Here is a 23,393-nt window from a genome sequence, read left to right on the forward strand (position 1 = left end):
TTAGAATATCACTAGCCAAAGACAGAAGCTCTAAAACTGTAATGAGCAATGATAATACTTATTTTTTTGGACGTAATTCTACATTATTTACACAATTTTTCACATTTTTTTCCACTAAAATTGATCCTTGCTCCTTCCATCTGTGTCAATACAGAAAAGTTTCCTTATCCCTAGCTAGAACCCAGTCCCACATACTGCTCCTGCATTGTTGCTTGGCTCATGGAATCCCCCCAAATAGTCTTACCATCAAATTACCCATCTCTGGCTGCCACCCCTCCCTCCACAATGACCTCCACCTGTTCAGATACCATGCCAATCCTTATCCCTCGCCAACATAGTCCTGCCAACCAAGCCCAAACCTCCTTGCAGTAACTTCTCTCCATCCGCAAATTCTCCTTCTATGCAATCCCCAATTCCTGGAACCCATAACACACATTGAAACTCTTGCACTCCAGGAACTAGAGCAACATGCACAATGCCACCTCAAGAAGCTCTCCACCCTACTCACTTCCTACTCCCACCTTTGAGTACCACTGTCCGCCACCTCTACAACAACAGACCTACTACACTTACGCCACCCTCCAAAACTCCCTCCCATCACCACACAGAAACCACAGCCTAAACAGACCCGTAACATGGTCATGAACCTTTCCTTCAGAAGCCTTAGCCCCAAAGAAATATCAGTCCTTTCGAATGGCCTCATCTTTTGCCCCACTCTCAAATTCAACCAAGCAGAACTTGTTGAAGACCTTCTCTTCTTCTCCCGGTCCCTACAGTGGAAACACTTTTTTGTCGCCAACCCTACCAATCAGACTCAACCAAAGACCAATATTGAACTCTGCCTAACTCAGTTCACTCCTCAATCCAACCACGATCCAACCCCACTGCCTGCCAAATCACCCCCTGTTAACTTTCCAGAATTTCTTAACCTTGAACCTTGCTTCACTATCATTCCCCAAATCACTCAACATGCAAACTAACCTTACATCTGCAGAAAGAACCGCAGTCCACCATCTAAAAACTGATCCTGACCTTAATCCTACCAGCAAACATAGGGTCCACCACTGTTTTGAGCCTCAAGGATTACCTGGCAGAAGGACTCCACCAGCTGTAAGATACTTCCACCTACAAACCTAGTCACAGTGGCCCCATTCCAGAAATCCAGCAGGATCTCCAGACACTACTCAAATCCTTAGGCCCATCCCAGAACCTCTCCCCGGAGTCCATTCCTCTGCTCACTCCTACCACTCCCCACACTCCTACCTTCTATATGCTTCCTAAAGTCCATAAACCCAACCATCAAAGACACCCCATTGTGGGTGGTTACTGTGCCCCCACTGAGGGAATCTCTGCTCTCATAGACCAACACCTTCAACCTATTACCCAGAACCTACCCTCCTATAAAAAAGATACCAACCATTTCCGCAACCAACTATCCACAGTTCCTGTCCCTTTACCACACGGTGCCCTCCTCATCACTATTGTCGCCACCTCCCTTTACACTAAAATCCCTAATGCTCATGGACTTACTGCTATTGAACACTACTTTTCCCAATGCCTGACAGATTCCAAACCAACAACCTTTGTCCTAGACGCCACGGCCAACTATATCCTCACCCACAGTTGCTTCTCCTTTGAAGGCATTACCTACAAACAAATCTGCCATATGGCTATGGGTGCCCACTTGGCATCGTGCTATGCCAACATGTTCATGGCCCATCTAGAGGAATCCTTCCTAAATACCCATAATCCTATACTCCTCACCTGGTTCAGATTCACTGATGACATCTTTGAGATCTGGATTGAGGCTGAGGACACCCTATCCACATTCCTCCAGAGCCTTAACAACTTCTCCCCCATTTGCTTCACCTGGTCCTACTTAACCCAACAAACCACCTTCCTAGATGCTGACCTCCATCTCAAAGATGGTTACATCAGCACCTCCGTCCATATCAAACCTACTAAACACCAACAATACCTCCACTTCGGCAGCTGCCACCCATTCCATACCAAGAACTCCCTTCTATACAGCCTAGCCACCCGTGGTTGTAACATCTGCAGTGATGAGCAGTCCCTCTCGAAATACACCGAGGGTCTCACTGAAGCCTTTACAGACCGTAATTATCTTCCAAACCTTGTACAAAAACAAATCTCCCATGCCTTATCTTTCCAGTCTCCCACCACCTCCCAAAGTCTCACTCTCTGGCCACAGAGGAGCATTCTCCTTGTAACTCAGTACCACCAAGCACTGGAGCAACTGAATTACATTCTCCACCAGGGTTTCGACTACCTCATCATGCCCTGAAATAAGAAATGTCCTGTGCAATATCCTTCTCACCTCTTCCACAGTGGTATTCTGCCGTCCACTGAACCTACACAATATACATGTCCATCTCTACACAACCCCTTCTCCCAATCCCTTACCTTACCCCTGTAATAAACCTAGATGCCAGACCTGTCCCATACATCCTTCCACACCACATACTCCAGTCTGGTCACAACCATCATCTATCCAACCAAAGGCAGGGCTACCTGTGAAACCAGTCATGTGATCTACAAGCTAATCTGCAACCACTGTGCTGCATTCTACATGGGCATGACAACCAACAAGCTCTCTGCCTGCAGGAATGGCCATTGACAAACTGTGGCCAAGAAACAAGTGGACCACCCTGTTGCTGAGCACACTGCCAAACATGACATCCTTCATTTCAATGACGGCTTCACAGCCTGTGCCATACGGATCCTTCACACCAACACTAGCTTTTCTAAATTGCACTGATGGGAACTTTCCCTACAATACATCCTACGTTCCCATAACCCTCCTGGCCTCGACCTTCGTTAGTCACTGTCCTCACCCATCCAGCCTCTTCCCTGTTTTGATTCCAGCACTATACAGCCATCATTCTACCATCACACCCAGTCTTTTTACTTCTCTCCTTTTCCGCTACCCTCCCCCCCCCCCCTCCCCTGCCTGCCCACATCTCCCCTGCCCCCATCTAACCAGCAGCACTTCACTTTCCGCCATCCTTACCCCACTATCCCTCCCCCTCCCCGTCCCTGCCTCCTCCTTACACCCACCCAGACGCCACTCCCATCATGCATGGGTGCTGCTGCTCGCAGTGTAGTTTCAGTTGCCTGACACTGCAGTCGTGTGTGAGTTGCATTTGTGTGTGTGTGTGTGTGTGTGTGTGTGTGTGTGTGTCAAAGGCCTTGTTGGCCGAAAGCTTATTTTGCGACAGTCTTTTTGTTGTGCCTATCCGCGACCCAGTATCTCCACTATATGGTGAGTAGTAATTTTTGTTTTCATAATACTGTTACATTCCATCCTGGATTTTCCATTGTTTGACAGGGAAAACTGAGCATTGTAGTAAACTGTCAGTTAAAGTGACTTCTATATACCCTCTAATGAGGGTGGGCATGGTCAAAACCAGCTGTTCACCTAAATAAATGACCACGGCCAAATTACGGCCAAGGAAAAAGCAATGTGTCCTCGGAGCTCTTCGCAGTGACGTATTGTCACTTTTACAAGGGTTCCATTATAAGGTGCACTGGGCCTTTAAGTCCAACAGCTTCCACCTGGGGTAATAGAGCTGTTCCACCATGTCTTCACAACAATGGGACTTTCTGTACCAAAATGAATATTATGACATGACAGATGGCACAGTCTGAGATCCCCACTGTCTCCAGCTGTCGTGAACTTCTTCATGGGGCACTCTGCAGAGTAAGCTCTGAACTCTGCGATCTTTCAGCCGTCTTGCTTCTTACAGTACATCGATAACACCTTCCAGATATGCCTTCATGGTGAAAATGTACTGCAGCAGTTTGTTGATCTCATGAACAGTGTCCATCCCAACATTAGATTTACTGTTGAGATGGAGAGGGAAGGTAAGCTTCTGCTCTTGGATGTTTTAGTTGAGGGGAAGGCAGGAGATTGCCTTTGTCATTCAGTGCACAGGAAACCAATGCATATTGACCAATACATGGACGTAAATAGTTTTCACCATCCCGTATGCAAGAAAGTGGTCCTGAAGATGTTAGTACACAGGCAGAGTTTAAACAGACTGTAAATCACTCTGGAGAAGTATGTGTTGAGTAATCGGTTTAAGGACGGAAAAGACCCACTGTGGATTAATAACAAAATTCTGAAAACACTGAGGAAGCAAAGAGTGTTGCACTCTTGGTTTTAAAGAGAACATGCAAATTATGACCGGCAGCTGGTAGAGATTTACGTGTCTGTAAGAAGATTGATTCACAAAGCGTACCACTACCACAGCCATACATTAGCAAATGATCTTGCCAAGAACCTAAGAAAATTATGGACCTACATAAAATTGCAAAGCATGTCGAAGGCTTCAATCCAGTTACTTATTGAAAGTTACGGTATGGCAATACGTGACAGCAAAAGGAAGCTGAATTTTCAAATTTTGCATTTAAGAAATCATTCGTGCAGGAGGATCGTACAAACATACCGTCATTTGAACACCGCATAGACTCCTGTATGGAGGACATATTAATATGAGCTCCTGAGAAGCAACTGAAACAGCTGAAAACAAATAAGTCACCAGGTCCAGATAGAATCCCAGTTTGATTTTACATGATGCACTGGCCCATACTTACTTTGAATTTGTTATGAACCTCACTCAGTGCAAAGTCCCAAGTGACGAGAAAGAAACTGTATACACAAAGAGTAAATGAACTGACCCAGAAATTACAGAACAAATCCTTAACATTGATTTGCTGCAGAATTCTTGAACATATTCTCACTTCGAATATAATAAAGTTCCTCAAGATGGGAAAGGTTCTGCTCACAATTCAGTAAAATTTTAGGAAACATCACTTGTGCAAAGCTCAGCTGCCCTTTACTCACATGATATCCTGTGAACTATGAATGAATGGCGACAGGAAGATCCAAATTCTTAGATCCCCTAAAATCGATTGACATGGTGCCCCATTGCAGGCTGTTACCAAAGGTATAAGCATACAGAATAGGTTCCCAGATATGTGAGTGGCTCGAAGACTTCTTAAGTAACAGAATCCAGTATACTGTCTTCAACAATGGGTGTTCATCAGATGTAAGGGTATCATCAGAAGTGCCCCCCAGGAAGTGTGATAATGACCACCATTATTCTCTATATACATAAACGATCTTAGGGAAAGAGAGAGCAGCAATCTGCTGCTGTTTGCTGATGATACTGTGGTGGGAAGATGATGTCTGAGTGACTGTTGGAGGATACATTATGACTTAGACAAAGTTCCAAGCTGGTGTGATGAATGGCAGCTAGGGCCTAGCTCCAAATGTAGAAATGTTAATGCAGATGAGTAAGAAAAACAATCCCATAATGTTTTAATACAGCAGTGGGAATTCCTGGAGGGAAGGCGACTTTTTTTTTTGGGTAACATACACAGAAAATTCAGATAACTGACATCTGAAGTTGACTACAGGATGATCCTACTGCTGGCAACATACATTTCGCATTAGAATCACAAAAATAAGGTAAGAGAAACTGGGGCTAATGCAGATGCATATAGATAGTCGTTTTCCCCTCACTCCATTTGCGAGTGGAACAGGAAGTGAAATGACTAGTGATGGTACAACGTACCCTCTGCCATGGACTATGTGGTGGCTTGCAGAGTATGTATGTAGATGTAGAGGGCAAAGATTATTTTTGACGAGAACCACCTGCAGTCTGAATTTCGTCATTTGAGATGTGTGTTCAGGGATAAACAGTAAAGCAATGTCTTCAATGAAGGACACCTCATGAATAGGCAGTAGAGGCCAAGCTGGTTATATTTCTCCCGATCAGCAGTGTAAGATGCATGTTGCACAGACACAGACTGAAACCAGAAAACTTCCAAGATACGAGGTACGTTATGCCCCATAAAAAAAAAGTGTAGGTCTTTGAGGTCACAGTGTGTATGGTGTCCTCTGTGAACATGGTAGCATATAAATAGGACAAATTATTTGCATTGTTGCTGGGAATTATACTGAGCGCTTATGACATTTTTAAACAAAGGGAACTTTGAGAAGTTGGCTATGGATGGAAATCACCCTGAAAACAAACATGAAATAATTTTAACAGAAACCGTTGGTACACACAGGGGACGGGCCTCGAATATGGAGAAAAAGCAAAGATGGATACTTGATGGTTTCAGGGATGTTGGAGTGATGGCTTCAAACATTGAGCCAGTCCCATGCGCACCTGATGTTACTGGTCTTGTGGTAGTATGGAGCTTCTATGGGTTGCCAAACTTGCCTTCCCACTTATCCATCCTTTGAGCCCTCTATGGAATGTTCCAGACACTGGTGTCACACCTATATAAGCGAGAGATCATGCCAGCCCCACCACTGCTCTTTATGATTGATGACAACTATGGAGTCTGCTATTGAAAGCTCGAGTGTTCTATTTGAAATGATAAGGTTTCTAAGCTGAGAATATATTAATTTATGAGCAATGTTGACCACTTGGCAGCAGGGTAAGCCACTGAGCTGAACATTTCATATTTCAAAGGTTGCTTTCCAGCCCTGCTATCTGGATACCCTCTTGAATAGTAGGTTTTCTGAACCACACAGATGGGAATTATTCTCAAAACATGTCCTCCAATCTCACAATCCTTCTGACCTCAATCTTTGCTAGCCCGTCTCACTCCCAACCCCAATTGTGTCACCATTTCTCCCCCTCCCCCCCCCCCTCTCCCCCCAAATACACACACCATTTCACTCTAGCTCTATCCATCTTTCCATTAATCTAGAACTGCACTGTTGTCTCTGTGGTCTTGTTGCTCTCCCTTTCCCTTTTTTCCATTCTATCTTGTCCTCATCCTCTTCCCAAATCACTTGTCCACTTTACTGTGTGCCACATTCAACGTTCTCTACCAGGATTAGGAGGGACTCACTGGTGTCACATTCATATTATATTCTCCTCCTTCCTGTCCCTCCCAACCCAACACGCTTCCTTCCCTTTGACCCTCCCTCTCTCCTTGTTGTTCTTGACCACTCCAACAAACAAAACTGCTTTTGTTAGTTTACTATGAGATAATTCAAAATTTAAAAATTGCCAAGCTCAAGGGCAAGTGCTGCATAAAATACTGTAAAAAACAAATGCAACTCACTTCAATCTCAGTAGACTGAAGTTCATGTATTTTTTTACGAAGCATTTCCTCTTCTGCACATAACTCTTTGCTTTTGCGAAGTTCTTCTTCATTGAATAAATGTTTCTCTTCCAGAATGTCCTCAAATTTTGATTCCAAAATCATTTTTCCATTCTCTATATTTCTGCAAAAGAGTGTAAACATTATTAAAAAACAAGTAAATTTGATGCTGAAACAATTTCATTTTAAGTAATAAGGAGAAATGTATTACTGTTCATCAACATAAAATAGTCTTCACAACATTTATAGTGATTATAGTGTCATATTCTGTGCTTGTGGTGCAGTTAGACATAAACATCACACTAAAATTTATCAGGGCACCACATTCATCATAGTTTTATCACATACAGAAGACAGGAAAGAACTATAGAACATACATAATTTTGCTATTAAACTGAATATTGTTTACTTATTTATTAAAAATCCATAGTGAAATATAATATGGATGAGGGCAGATCATAACTCAACAAACAGAAAAGGCTCTGAGAAGAGGACAGGGTACTCTAACTTACACGTATCAAAAGATGGTTTTCAACAATGTAGGAAAAGACAGATTGATACTTACTGTAAAGATGACAAATTAAGTTGCAGACAGGCACAACTAAAAGACACTTACATATACATTTTTGGCCACAGCCCTTGTAAGAAAAAGAGAAAAAAAAAACACCATTCGTTCACCTCATGCACATATAACACATAGCTTGGGCTAGAATGCATTTTGGCTGGGTCTGCCGAAGTTGGCTGTCATTTGTGCATGAGGTATGCTTGCTTGTGTGAATGAACAGTGTGTTATCTTTTTCTGATGAAGGTTGGTGGCTAAAAACTTGTGTAAGTGTCTTTTAATTGTGCCCGTCTCCAACATAACGCATCATCTTTATAGTAAGTAGCAATTTTCTACACTGTTTATATTCCCACCTGGTGTTTCCATTGTTTGAAAAATTGGTTTTGATGTAACAAACACTTTTTGCTACAGTGTAAACTTGCATGAAACTATGCAGTTCTTTTCACAAAAATTATTTTATTTATATTATGCCAATTAGTGCCAATGCACGATTGAAGTGTTTACCTTCGATTTTCTTTATAGAAATTATGCCTACCATTGCTAATATATACGGCTGAAAGCAAGGGGAAACTACAGCCGTATTTTTTCCCGAGGACATGCAGCTTTACTGTATGATTAAATGATGATGGCGTCCTCTTGGGTAAAATATTCCGGAGGTAAAATAGTCCCCCATTCGGATCTCCGGGCGAGGACTACTCAGGAGGGCGTCGTTATCAGGAGAAAGAAAACTGGCGTTCTACGGATCGGAGCGTGGAATGTCAGATCCCTTAATCGGGCAGGTAGGTTAGAAAATTTAAAAAGGGAAATGGATAGGTTAAAGTTAGATATAGTGGGAATTAGTGAATTTCGGTGGCAGGAGGAACAAGACTGTTGGTCAGGTGAATACAGGGTTATAAATACAAAATCAAATAGGGGTAATGCAGGAGTAGGTTTAACAATGAATAAAAAAATAGGAGTGCGGGTTAGCTACTACAAACAGCATAGTGAACGCATTATTGTAACCAAGGTAGACACAAAGCCCATGCCTACTACAGTAGTACAAGTTTATATGACAACTAGCTCTGCAGATGATGAAGAAATTGATGAAATGTATGACGAGATAAAAGAAATTATTCAGGTAGTGAAGGGAGACGAAAATTTAATAGTCATGGGTGACTGGAATTCGTCAGTAGGAAAAGGGAGAGAAGGAAACATAGTAGGTGAATATGGATTGGGGGGAAGAAATGAAAGAGAAAGCCGCCTTGTAGAATTTTGCACAGGGCCTAACTTAATCATAACTAACACTTGGTTCAAGAATCATAAAAGAAGGTTGTATACCTGGAAGAATCCTGGAGATACTAAAAGGTATCAGATAGATTATATAATGGTAAGACAGAGATTTAGGACCACAATCTATTGGTTATGAACTGCAGATTGAAACTGAAGAAACTGCAATAAGGTGGGAATTTAAGGAGATGGGACCTGGATAAACCGACTAAACCAGAGGTTGTAGAGAGTTTCAGGGAGAGCATAAGGGAACAATTGACAGGAATGGGGGAAAGAAATACAGTAGAAAAAGAATGGGTAGCTCTGAGGGATGAAGTAGTGAAGGCAGCAGATGATCAAGTAGGTAAAAAGACGAGGGCTAATAGAAATCCTTGGGTAACAGAAGAAATATTGAATTTAATTGATGAAAGGAGAAAATATAAAAATGCAGTAAATGAAGCAGGCAAAAAGGAATACAAACGTCTCGAAAATGAGATCGACAGGAAGTGCAAAATGGCTAAGCAGGGATGGCTAGAGGACAAATGTAAGGATGTAGAGGCTTGTCTCACTAGGGGTAAGATAGTTACTGCCTACAGGAAAATTAAAGAGACCTTTGGAGAGAAGAGAACCACTTGTATGAATATCAAGAGCTCAGATGGAAACCCAGTTCTAAGCAAAGAAGGGAAGGCAGAAAGGTGGAAGGAGTATATAGAGGGTTTATACAAGGGCAATGTACTTGAGGACAATATTATAGAAATGGAAGAGGATGTAGATGAAAACGAAATGGGAGATACGATACTGCGTGAAGAGTTTGACAGAGCACTGAAAGACCTGAGTCGAAACAAGGCCCCGGGAGTAGACAACATTCCATTAGAACTACTGATGGCCTTGGGAGAGCCAGTCATGACAAAACTCTACCATCTGGTGAGCAAGATGTATGAGACAGGCGAAATACCCTCAGACTTCAAGAAGAATATAATAATTCCAATCCCAAAGAAAGCAGGTGTTGACAGATGTGAAAATTACCGAACTATCAGTTTAATAAGTCACAGCTGCAAAATACTAACGCGAATTCTTTACAGATGGATGGAAAAACTGGTAGAAGCGGACCTTGGGGAAGATCAGTTTGGATTCCGTAGAAATGTTGGAACACGTGAGGCAATACTAACCTTACGACTTATCTTAGAAGAAAGATTAAGAAAAGGCATACCTACGTTTCTAGCATTTGTAGACTTAGAGAAAGCTTTTGACAATGTTAACTGGAATACTCTCTTTCAAATTCTGAAGGTGGCAGGGGTAAAATACAGGGAGCGAAAGGCTATTTACAATTTATACAGAAACCAGATCGCAGTTATAAGAGTCGAGGGGCATGAAAGGGAAGCAGTGGTTGGGAAAGGAGTGAGACAGGGTTGTAGCCTCTCCCTGATGTTATTCAATCTGTATATTGAGCAAGCAGTAAAGGAAACAAAAGAAAAATTCGGAGTAGGTATTAAAATTCATGGAGAAGAAGTAAAAACTTTGAGGTTCGCCGATGACATTGTAATTCTGTCACAGACAGCAAAGGACTTGGAAGAGCTGTTGAACGGAATGGACAGTGTCTTGAAAGGAGGATATAAGATGAACATCAACAAAAGCAAAACGAGGATAATGGAATGTAGTCAAATTAAATCGGGTGATGCTGAGGGAATTAGATTAGGAAATGAGACACTTAAGTAGTAAAGGAATTTTGCTATTTAGGGAGTAAAATAACTGATGATGGTCGAAGTAGAGAGGATATAAAATGTAGACTGGCAATGGCAAGGAAATCGTTTCTGAAGAAGAAAAATTTGTTAACATCGAGTATAGATTTAAGTGTCAGGAAGTCGTTTCTGAAAGTATTTGTATGGAGTGTAGCCATGTATGGAAGTAAAACATGGACGACAAATAGTTTGGACAAGAAGAGAATAGAAGCTTTCGAAATGTGGTGTTACAGAAGAATGCTGAAGATTAGATGGGTAGATCACATAACTAATGAGGAAGTATTGAGTAGGATTGGGGAGAAGAGAAGTTTGTGACACAACTTGACTAGAAGAAGGGATCGGTTGGTAGGACATGTTTTGAGGCATCAAGGAATCACAAATTTAGCATTGGAGGGCAGCGTGGAGGGTAAAAATCGTAGAGGGAGACCAAGAGATGAAAACACTAAGTAGATTCAGAAGGATGTAGGTTGCAGTAAGTACTGGGAGATGAAGAAGCTTGCACAGGATAGAGTAGCATGGAGAGCTGCATCAAACCAGTCTCAGGACTGAAGACCACAACAACAACATTGCTAATATGTTTTTGAAATGTCAGAACCAACTTTTATTCACATTGAAATAATAAATTTTGTCAGGGACAGCTTCCATGAGGCAATCCTCCCCCCCCCCCCCCCAAAAAAAAAAAAACCTGATGTAAGAGAATTTCTTCCAGACTTTTAAAAATAGCTTTTGAAACAAATGAGCTATCTTAATTTGATGCAAAACCCACATCCCCTCGGCCCCCCCCCTCCCACTCCCCCCCGCCCCCAACGAAGCAACCTTCCGCCGCGAAAGCCAGAATTCCGTGTGCATGCCTGTGCCCGTCCGTGCGTCCATCGCCCCACCAGCGCCCCCGCTTGGCAAGCCTCATCATATTTGTTCCCAGATATATTTTTTTGGGGGAGGGGGTGGGGGGTCATTCTGGTCCTGGGGGTGGAGGGACTTGCCTTGGGGGGTAGGAAGGATGGGTGTACGCCCGCACGCGCACGTGTCCGTCTGCGCATGTATATATAGGGAAACATTCCACGTGGGAAAAATATATCTAAAAACAAAGATGATGTGACTTATCAAACGAAAGCGCTGGCATGTCGATAGACACACAAACAAACACAAACATACACACAAAATTCAAGCTTTCGCAACAAACTGTTGCCTCATCAGGAAAGAGAGAAGGAGAGGGAAAGACGAAAGGATGTGGGTTTTAAGGGAGAGGGTAAGGAGTCATTCCAGTCCCGGGAGTGGAAAGACTTACCCTAGGGGGAAAAAAAGGACGGGTATACACTCGCGCGCACACACACACACACACACACACACACACATGTATCCATCCACACATATACAGCTAATATGTGGCTGTATAAATATTACCAAATCGTGAATACGCCCGAACTAAAAATTTATCACCACAATGTGCAATCCCTGCGTAATAAGATCGATGAAATTAACGTTCTATTGACACATGAACTTAATGATATCTCAGTGTTATGCATTTCTGAGCACTGGCTTAACCCAGAATTAATCCAGAATACGAAAATAAACAAATTTGTCTTGGCTGCTTACTACTGCAGGAAAAACAGCAAGCAGGGTGGGGTTGCAATTTACACAAAGGATAATGTAGATTTTATTACACTACCTGACTTAACTAGGGCAAATGTCGAAAAGGATTATGAAATTGCAGCTATAAAAATTACTCAGTTCAACCTGGTTATTGCTACAGTTTACCGATCACCGTCCGGGAATTTTGAACTTTTCTTAAACAAAATGGAGTCATTGCTAAATAAAGTAAATAAAATGGATTGTGAATTGATAATCTGTGGTGACTTCAATATTGACTTCCTCACGAATAGTGGAAATAGGGAGACCATTTTGAACCTTGCAACGTCCTACAATTTAAAGGCTGAAGTAAAAGCAGCTACCCGAGTATCAGATACTTGTCAAACAGCTCTTGATCAGTTTCTAGTAAAGAAGAGTTTACACAACACCTCACTAAAAATTTTCAATGCATGTTTTAGTGATCATTTTGCTCAAATATTAAGCATAAAAGTACAAGGCAGTATTATTAACAACATGTCTTTTAGAACAGCATATCGAAGCTATAATCAGCAAAATGTGAACTACTTCAACAACTTATTACAGAAAGAAAAATGGCTAGGAGTGTACAAAATGAACGATATAAATGAAAAATTCAACACTTTCATTGATACATTAACCCATTTCTTTGAACTTGCATTCCCACTGAAAACATTAACCATACGGGGAAACTCTAGAACAAACAGCTGGATCACAAAGGGAATAAGGGTCTCATGCCAGAAGAACAGACTACTTCATGAAATATGTAACTCAAAAAATTCCTCACCTGTAGTACGCGCATAATATAAAAAATACTCCAAAATATTAAGAAAAGTAATAAAAGCAGCAAAAATAATGCATAATGATGAAATCATTTATAATTCAGCTAATAAATCAAAGGCTATGTGGAGTGTTATAAAAAAAGAATGTGGAGAATACAGACAACCTTGGAAAAATATAACACTATCACATAAAAATAAAAAAGTAACAAACCCCTTAGAAGTAGCCAACACATTTAACAACTTTTTCACAGGTGTTGCTGAAAATATGTTACAATCAAACTTTAAGAGCATCCAGGCAAAAGAATATAAAATAAGTGCATGTAGAGGATCAATGTACATCAGTTCTGTTTCACACGATGAAGTAGCTAAAGCAATAAAAGGACTAAAAAATTCCAAATCGGCAGGTATTGATGGTATACCTGCAACAATGTTAAAGAAGAGCGCATCAAACCTAATTGAAGTACTCACACATTTATGCGACTGCTCACTTCAGGCAGGCACTTTCCCTGATGTGTTAAAAACATCAAAAGTTATTCCTGTATATAAAAAAGGGGATAAAGACAATGTAAATAACTACAGACCCATCACAATTTCCTCCTGCATCTCTAAAGTACTGGAAAAAGTTATGTATGAGAAACTTATGAAATTTATAAATAAAAACAGCATCCTATGTAATGAACAACATGGATTCAGAAATAAGAGGTCAACGACAACTGCTGTCTATGAGTGCATCAATTCCATCCTAAACCTGATGGACAAAAAACAGGAAACAATAGGAGTCTTTATTGACTTGTCAAGCACACAAATATTGAACTAAAAACTGTATCTAATCATTTATCTGACTATAAACAAATAAAATGTGGTGCACCCCAAGGATCCGTATTGGGACCCCTTCTGTTTCTCCTGTACATAAATGATCTAAGCTTAAATATTGATGCACACAAATCAATCATATTTGCAGATGACACCACGATTCTATTAAAAGGAGACTACGATGAACAGTTACAGCAGACAGTAAACACGGTCACGAAACAACTTAGCAGCTGGGCACAGAGTAATCAGCTTGTAATAAACAGTAAGAAAACCATTGCTCTAAAATTCCACAGTGTTCCTAACAAGGACATGTTTATCCCATCAGTCTCTATCAATGACGAACCAGTTGGTAACAGTACTGAAACCAAATTCTTAGGACTTTGGCCGCAGAGTAACATCAGATGGAATAAGCATATTGAATATCTCAATGCAGAACTGAGCAAAACATGTTATCTTCTTTGTTCATTAAAATCATGCTGTAGTGAGAAAACAGTATTGAATGCATATCATGCGTACTTTCATTCTCGTCTTAGATATGGGGTCACCTTCTGGGGAAACTCTAAAATAGCTAATAGCACTTTTAAACTACAAAAAAGGGCCATTAGAATCTTGTTTGGGTGCAAGCCTAGAGACTCTTGTAAACCCCTGTTTAAGAAATCTGGTATTCCCCCATTACCGTGTGTATACATTATGGAAACCCTTTTGTTCTTTAAATTAAATGTAATAGGCAAGGACCAGAGACTACAAAAAAACTGATATACATGAGCACTTTACCAGACAAAACAGAAACTTACATATGACTCAAATCAGCACAGCACTGTGCCAAAAAGGTACTTTTCACATGGGAGTTAAGCTTTATAACAAACTTCCTGAAAACATAAAAGCTATCACTGAAGTCAATACATTTGGAAAATCTCTAAAGTCATATTTACATCATCACTGCTTTTACTCCATTGAAGAATATTTAAATTTATGAAATGTGTTATATAAATACTTACGTGTAAAGTGTATTACTGTAAGCTTAAATATGTGAGCCTTGAAATTACTTTCAGCCTGTATATTTATAACTTGACTTGTCCAATGTCTTATGCATAAGCTGCTATGTAGACAACAGGACCAATAAAATACAATCTACAATCCTTCCTACCTATTTTTTGTTTACATCTTAGACCACTTTTTGCTGCCTGCCCTATAGATAAGATTTTAAACAGTTATCGTTCATCATCTGATTCCATTGCGACTTGCTTTCTCAAATAGTATCCTATGACTGACACAGCTGAATTCTTTTGAAAGACCACAGAAAATATCAAATGGCAATGAGGTTGAAGTGTCAAGGTGCCTCACAGTCCTGACATATAGCAATTTTTCAATGACTCAGATAATTCTGTCAAAAGGGAGGTAGTACAATAATAATCACTTTTTTTTAAACTGGCTTTACAATTGCTAATTTCAATCTATATCAGCTACAGAATTTTTTGGTTCTCTTTTCTGACTCTGACTCTTGTTCTGTGTCTGTATCAAAAACTGGTAGAACTGAAGCTGTGAGGATGGGTCGTGTGTCTTGCTTGGCTAGCTCAGTCGGTAGAGCACTTGCCCGTGAAAAGCAAAGGTCCCGAGTTCGAGCGTCAGTCCAGCACAGAGTTTTAACCTGCCAGGAAGTTTTGTATCAGCGCAAACTCCGCTGCAGAGTGAAAATTTCATTCTGGAATTAAATTTTACATACATGTTTGTGGGAATATACTTATTGCCAACCTAGTTCAAGTAGCAAACTTGGATGACACTTTCTTTGACAAATTATTTGCATTTCTTCTTCCATGTCTTCTATGCAAAAGGAAACATAAACAACCATCAATTAGTACTAGTTAAAGACACACTTCTCGTAACACAAGCATTAGAGAGGTCCTTTTGCAATAAAAATTTTCATTGTTTCTTAAAATGATGCATACTATGTCAATGATGTTGCAAATGCAGGAGATGAATTCAGGCAAAACTTGTTTTTTTGTTGACTGTTGGCAACATTCCTTTCATAGGGTACAAATGGGGAAGAGTGATGCAATAATGTGTGTGTGTTTGGCAGGAATGAAGCATCTGTGCAACAGGAAGACCTATGTTTAGACTTGTTGACCTTCATATTAATAGAAGATAGCCAACACAAGTCATAAAATAAACTATTCAACTTCACAACTGTTGACAATTTTCATTCTGAACACTATTTACAAACATTCTACATCAATCTATCATCACTGCTAGTTCAATAATCAACCATAGTTGTATGTCCCAAAGCATCCACAGCAAGTAATTGATTCTGCATAACTCAAAATATAAACTGTTACCACCAGTAGTCTTATATCCAGCACAAAAACTACCATTTTCTTCTTACACCATGTCAGCATTGTACTTTTATCACCACTGCTAGTTCAATAATCAACCATGGTTGTATGTCCCAAAGCATCCACAACAAGTAATTGATTCTGCATAACTCAAAATATAAACTGTTACCACCAGTAGTCTTATATCCAGCACAAAAACTACCATTTTCTTCTTACACCATGTCAGCATTGTACTTTTATCACCTCTGCTTGAAAGCTGAACAGCTGTTTCAATAGCACATTGCTATTCAACAAAGTATCCCACAGTGGCAGCCTCATTGCTATGGACATATCCCTGCACAACTTCCTACCCCCAATATAAACTTGCAGTGCTTCATCTTATGATTTAGGCTAAAGTCACACTTACACAACAGTTACTCATTTGTGAATTGGACACAACAAACCATTCATGGTTATGAATTCTATCAAATTGCCAATAGCAGATTTCATTGCAAACTTTGTTTTTTTAGGCTGGTCAGAAAAAAAATCAAAATGAAAGTTTAACATGTTATTTATCTGATCAGAACTACTCCATTATCTAAAATAATATCTTGTCTGCAAAGGCTTAGCTTGGGCACACTCCTGTAATGGAAATGGACATTACGAGTTAACAAAATCAGTTTTCATCAATCTAATCTCTACCATAAAATACTAATTATACACGCAACTTTTTTTTTTTTGTGTAAACATCCTACATGCAAGTCCTTTATTATGCATTCAGTGGCAAAAAATTGCTCTACACAAACAACTGGCAACATTTTATGTATTTTTGATCCATCAGTGATACTTAAAAACAAATCTAACATATCTTCAGTAATTATATGGCAACTGTGGAAACCAAGGCCAAATGAAGAATTGATAATGCAATTATTTTGCTTAACTCCTGAGTATTTCCTAGGCAAACCCACCTTTCATGTGGCTAGCTGGAAAACACTATCTTACCTCATAATACTGTGTACGAATAAGGTGTATAAAGTGCACATAAATCAATCAGTAGTTTCAAAACACTGTACCTTAAGTTCTTAATGGCTTCTGTTGTGTGGTTATTGTCATCCTCATTTGAAAGTGACAGCTCACAATCAGTATTTTTTGATTCAATTGTAATTTCAACTGAAACAGGGCCATCGATCACTGGTTTTTCAGAATTTAACTTCTTCTGAGAGCCTGAAGATTTGCTTTTCTCTTGTACATGATTACTGTTCTTTCCATTATGAGATTTCTGCTGGGTATTCACATCCCGCTCTTTCGTTTTGGTAAAGTTTTTTGTCTCAGATGCAGTTCGGAAACTGCTCACATTGTTTGTCTTCTTCCGTTGCTCCTTAACAGGTGTCAGTTCAGTGCTGGATTCAACCTATAAAATATTTATTGGGGAAACATTAGATAACTACATAGAATCAAAAACCAGACCTTCCTCAGCAATTGCTGATATAGAAGTGGCCAGAAAAGGATTGATACAGCTGCAAGAAAAAGGAGTGATGAGGAGAAGAAATATAAGTGGTACCTCAATTACCTTTTTAACACTCCTGCCTTGGGAGAAAAGGCTTCAGGCAACAGGGAACAATAAGTAAAATAAGTTCAGCTACTGGATGGAAGGAAATGTCATTTTATCATAAGCAGTGAACAAGAGGGTAATCACAAGAAACAAAATTTTATATACATAATTTAATTTACAAATTAGTAACAAGTACACTCATGCTCATAAATTAAGGATAATGCTGATACATGGTGAAACAACACTCTGGTGGGCAGTTTGCTGGTTTAAATCACCTCAGGGTGGGACCATGCATTGCTTGCAGTCATCGCAAGGTGGCACTGGCAGCAGTCCATATAAGCAGAGGTGTGTTTCCGTATGTCAGAGGACGGTGCAGTGAGTAAGTGTGCAGACATTTTCAGACATACTAATGGTGACTGTGTGTTGAAAATGGCTCAAAGAACACATATTGAAGACGTTATGAGAGGTAGAATACTAGGGCGACTGGAGGCTGGTCAAACACAGCAGGCCGTAGCACGGGCCCTCCGTGTGCCACAAAGTGTGATCTCAAGATTATGGCAACAATTCCAGCAGACAGGAAATGTGTCCAGGTGCTACAGTACGGGACGTCCACAGTGTACAACAGCACAAGAAACCAATATTTCACCATCAGTGCCCACAGACGACCACGGTGTAATGCAGGTAGCCTTGCTCGGGACCTTACCACAGCCACTGGAACAGTTGTCTCCAGAAACACAGTCTACAGATGACTGAACAGACATGGTTTACTTGCCCGGAGACCTGCAAGGTGCATTCCACTGACCCCTAGCCACAGGAGAGCCTGGAAAGCCTGGTATCAAGAACAAGTACATGGTCATTCGTTGGTTGGTTTGGGGGATTTAAGGGACCAGACTGCAACGGTCATCGGTCACTTTTTCCAAAAAATTAAAACCACCCAAAGTGAAGAAAAACGAACAGCAGGAAAAACGTCAGACGACACAGGACAAGAAATACTCCTACAGAGATCAGACAAGACAAATTCAAATCACACAGAGTGTGACGGTGGTTGGCCGACCATAGATATAAAAAGGAAAAGCCAACCACCGAGAACACATTAAAAACTCAGCGTAAAATCGTAGGCCAATGGCCAGAATCAGCACAAAAGAACAGAACAAACACTCAGAGTAAACGATAAAAACCCCCTGCCCGAATAAAACGTAAAACTAAGCCAGCCATAAGAGGGTCATCAGATAAAAGGGCAGGGAGCATATCAGGCAGCGCAAATGTCTGCCTGACCACAGCTAAAAGGTGGCAGGCCAACAAAATGTGGGCCACTGTCAAAGCCGCCCCGCAGCGACATAGAGGAGGGGCCTCCTGGCGCAGTAAATAAATGTGTGTCAGCCGGGAGTGGCCAATGCGGAGCCGACAAAGGACGACTGAGTCCCTGCGGTTGGCTCGCATGGATGACCGCCACACAGTCGTCGTCTCCTTAATGGCACGGAGTTTATTGGGCGTGATCCGATCGCGCCATTCAGCGTCCCAAAGTGCAAAAACTTTTCGGCAGAGGACTGCCCGCAAATCAGTCTCTGGGAGGCCAACATCCAGAGATGGTTTACTCGTGGCCTCTTTCGCCAGGCGGTCAACATGTTCATTGCCCGGGATACCGACATGACCGGGGGTCCACACAAAGACCACAGAGCGGCCGCAACGGGCAAGAGTATGCAGGGACTCTTGGAAAGCCATCACCAGACGAGAACGAGGGAAACACTGGTCGAGAGCTCGTAAACCGCTCAGGGAATCGCTACAGATAACGAAGGACACACCTGAGCAGGAGCGGATATACTCTAGGGCACGAAAGATGGCAACCAGCTCAGCAATGTAAACGCTGCAGCCATCCTGCAAGGAACGTTGTTCGGAATGGTCCCCTAGAGTGAGCGCATACTCGACACGACCAGCAACCATCGAACCGTCAGTGTAAACAATGCCAGAGCCCTGATACGTGGCCAGGATGGAATAAAAGCGGCGGCGGAAGGCCTCTGGAGGGACTGAGTCCTTCGGGCCCTGTGCCAAGTCGAGCCGAAGGCAAGGGCGAGGAACACACCATGGGGGTGTATGCAAAGTGGCCCGGAAAGGAGGTGGAACAGTGAAAACCCGAAGCCCGGAGAGAAGCTCTTTGACGCGGACCATGATTGTAGAACCAGACCGGGGCCGACGTTCTGGCAGATGGACGACCGATCGCGGGAACAGGAGACGATAGTTTGGATGCCCGGGAGAGCTTAGAACATGGGCAGCATAAGCGGCCAGCAAATGTTGGCGTCGTAACCGCAGTGGAGGGACACCTGCCTCCACTAGGACGCTGTCCACAGGGCTGGTGCGGAAAGCACCAGTGGCAAGGCATATCCCGCTGTGGAGAATTGGGTCCAGCACCCGCAACGCAGATGGGGATGCTGAGCCATAAGCCAGGCTCCCATAATCCAGACGGGACTGGATTAACGCCTGGTAGAGCCGCAACAGGGTAGATCGGTCGGCGCCCCAGCGGGTGTGGCTCAAGCATCTCAGAGCGTTTAGATGCTGCCAACAATTCTGTTTAAGCTGCCGGATATGAGGCAGCCAAGTCAACCGGGCATCGAAAGCCACCCCCAAAAACCGGTGGGTCTCCACCACAGCAAGAAGTTCGTTGTCAAGAGAAGGCCGCGGCTCAGGATGGACCATTCGGCGCCGGCTGAAATGCATAACGCGGGTCTTGGCAGCCGAAAACTGAAAACCATGCACTACAGCCCAAGACTGCGCCTTGCGGATTGCGCCCTGTAGCTGACGTTCAGCAGCTGCAATGCCAATAGAGCTGTAGTAAAGGCAGAAGTCGTCAGCATACAGGGAAGCGGAGACAGAAGTTCCCACGGCCGCAGCGAGCCCGTTAATGACTATTAAAAACAGGCAGACACTTAAAACAGAACCCTGCGGCATGCCGTTCTCCTGGACATGGGAGGAACTATATGAGGCTGCGACTTGCACGCGGAAGGTACGATACGACAGGAAATTGCAGATAAAGATCGGCAGAGGGCCCCGAAGACCCCATCCATGAAGCGTAGAAAGGACGTGATGACGCCATGTTTTATCGTACGCCTTCCGCATGTCGAAAAAGACAGCGACCAGGTGCTGACGGCGGGCAAAGGCAGTACGGATGGCCGACTCCAGGCTCACCAGATTGTCGGCGGCAGAGCGGCCTTTACGGAACCCATCCTGAGATGGAGCCAGAAGGCCCCGAGACTCCAGTACCCAATTCAAGCGCCGGCTCACCATCCGTTCGAGAAGCTTGCAAAGAACGTTGGTGAGGCTAATGGGGCGATAGCTGTCCACCTCCAAAGGGCTCTTGCCCGGTTTCAAAACGGGGATGACAATGCTTTCCCGCCATTGCGACGGAAACTCACCCTCGAGCCAGAGACGGTTGTAAAGGTCGAGGAGGCGTCGCTTGCAGTCCACCGAAAGGTGTTTCAGCATCTGACAGTGGATGCGATCGGGCCCGGGAGCGGTATCAGGGCAAGCGGCAAGGGCACTGTGAAATTCCCACTCACTGAATGGAGCATTGTAGGATTCAGAAGTGTGGGTGCGAAAAGAAAGGCTCCGACGTTCCATCCGCTCTTTAATGGAGCGGAAGGCCTGGGGGTAAGTCGCAGAAGCGGAACTCATAGCAAAATGCTCTGCTAAGCGGTTTGCAATGACGTCGGAGTCAGTACAAACTGCTCCATTCAGTGAGAGCGCAGGGACGCTGACAGGGGTCCGATAGCCGTAGACGCGTCGAATCTTGGCCCAGACCTGCGATGGAGTGACATAGAGGCCAATGGTGGACACATACCGCTCCCAGCACTCCTTCTTGCCTTGGCGGATAAGGAGGCGGGCCCGCGCACGCAGCCGTTTGAACGCGATAAAGTGGTCTATGGAGGGATGTCGCTTGTGACGCTGGAGCGCCCGCCGGCGATCTTTAATCGCTTCAGCGATCTCAGGCGACCACCAAGGCACAGCCCTCCGCTGAGGGGACCCAGAAGAACGGGGAATGGCAGATTCGGCGGCAGTAACGATGCCGGTGGTGACCGATTGAACCACCGCATCAATGTCATCGGTAGAGAGAGGCTCAAGAGCGGCAGTGGAGGAGAACAGGTCCCAGTCAGCCTCATTCATAGCCCATCTACTAGGGCACCCAGAAGAGTGATGCATGGTCATTCGAACAGTAGTCCCAGGTTATGCTCACGGACGAGTCCAGGTATAGTCTGAACAGTGATTCTCACAGGGTTTTCATCTGGTGTAAACCAGGAACCAGATACCAACCCCTTAATGTCCTGGAAAAGGACCTGGATGAAGGTCGTGGTTAGATGGTGTGGTGTGGGATTATGATTGGTGCACGTACACCCCTGCATCTCTTTGAAAGACGAACTGTAACAGGTCAGGTGTATCGGGACGTCATTTTGCACCAGTGTGTCCGCCTTTTCAGGGGTGCAGTGCGTCCCACCTTCCTCCAGATGGATGATAACGCACGGCCCCACCGAGCTGCCATCGTGGAGGAGTACCTTGAAACAGGAGATATCAGACGAATGGAGTGGTCTGCCTTTCTCCAGAGCTAAACCCCAGTGAGCACGTCTGGGATGCTCTCGGTCGACGTATTGCTGCACGTCTTCAAACCGTTATGACACTTCAGTAGCTCCGACAGACACTGGGGCAAGAACGAGAGGCTATACCCCAGCAGCTGCTCGACCACCTGATCCAGAGTATGCCAACCCGTTGAGCGGCCTGTGTACGTGTGTACAGTGATCATATCCCATATTGATGTCGGGGTACATGTGCAGGAAACAGTGGCGCTTTGTAGCACATGTGTTTCGGGACGGTTTTATCAATGAATACTGTGGACTTACAGATATGTGTCGTGTGTGTTCCCTATGTGCCTATGCTGTTAATGCTAGTTTTGTGTAGTGCCACACTGTGTGGCACCACATTCTGCAATTATCCTTAATTTATGAGCATGAGTGTAGATACAAGTAGATAACACCCACAACACTGTTGCTCTTCTGTTTCTAGTATCTCTCCTGTTCAAGCCCAAAGGTGTTAATACTACATATACACATCCCGACTGAAAGTATTCAGACACCCCCATGCAGTGCAGAATTGACCACTAGATGTCACAAGAGGTGGATCTGTCAGTATAAATGATGATGGGGAGCTTTGTGTAGTCAGTCAAAAAGAAGTAACAGCAGGAATGGTTGGTTAGAAGCGCTCAGTGAGTTTGAACGTGGGCTGGTCATTGGATGTCACTTGAGTAACAAATCCATCAGGGTCTTTTCAAACATTTTAAAGCTGCCCCAGTTGACTGTTGGTAAGGTGACTGTGAAGTGAAAATTTGAAGGATCAAACACATCTAAAACCAAGACCAGTTAGACCTCATATACTGATGAAAAAGGGTCATTCAGCATTGCAGAGGGTAGTTGTAAAAAGTTGCATGAAATCAGGAGATGGAATCACTTTAATTCCAAAGTGCTACAAGCAGTCTGGCTAGCACAATGACTGTGGGCAGGGAGTTAAAGAGAATGAGCAGTTCCTCATATGAGACTTTTTGTAGTCATTGCTTACATTACTTTAAGTGGTGTAACGAGCAATGCCAGTGGACATGAG

At 43.0% G+C, this 23,393-nt stretch overlaps 1 protein-coding gene across 5 annotated transcripts in view; it reads right to left on the reverse strand.

Annotated features, from left to right (window-relative positions):
• LOC126262573 (S phase cyclin A-associated protein in the endoplasmic reticulum) overlaps positions 1–23,393 on the reverse strand; it is a 620,393-nt gene that overhangs the window by 492,741 nt on the left and 104,259 nt on the right. For all 5 annotated transcript variants that reach the window (XM_049959285.1, XM_049959286.1, XM_049959289.1 and 2 more), the window contains 2 exons: positions 17,278–17,615; positions 7,111–7,273 (listed from right to left, as the gene is read on the reverse strand). In XM_049959285.1, coding sequence (XP_049815242.1) covers positions 7,111–7,273; positions 17,278–17,615 — 501 coding nt within the window. The remainder of the gene's footprint in view (positions 1–7,110; positions 7,274–17,277; positions 17,616–23,393) is intronic.

Source organism: Schistocerca nitens, chromosome 6, assembly GCF_023898315.1.
Source record: "Schistocerca nitens isolate TAMUIC-IGC-003100 chromosome 6, iqSchNite1.1, whole genome shotgun sequence".
Lineage (NCBI taxonomy): Eukaryota > Metazoa > Arthropoda > Insecta > Orthoptera > Acrididae > Schistocerca > Schistocerca nitens.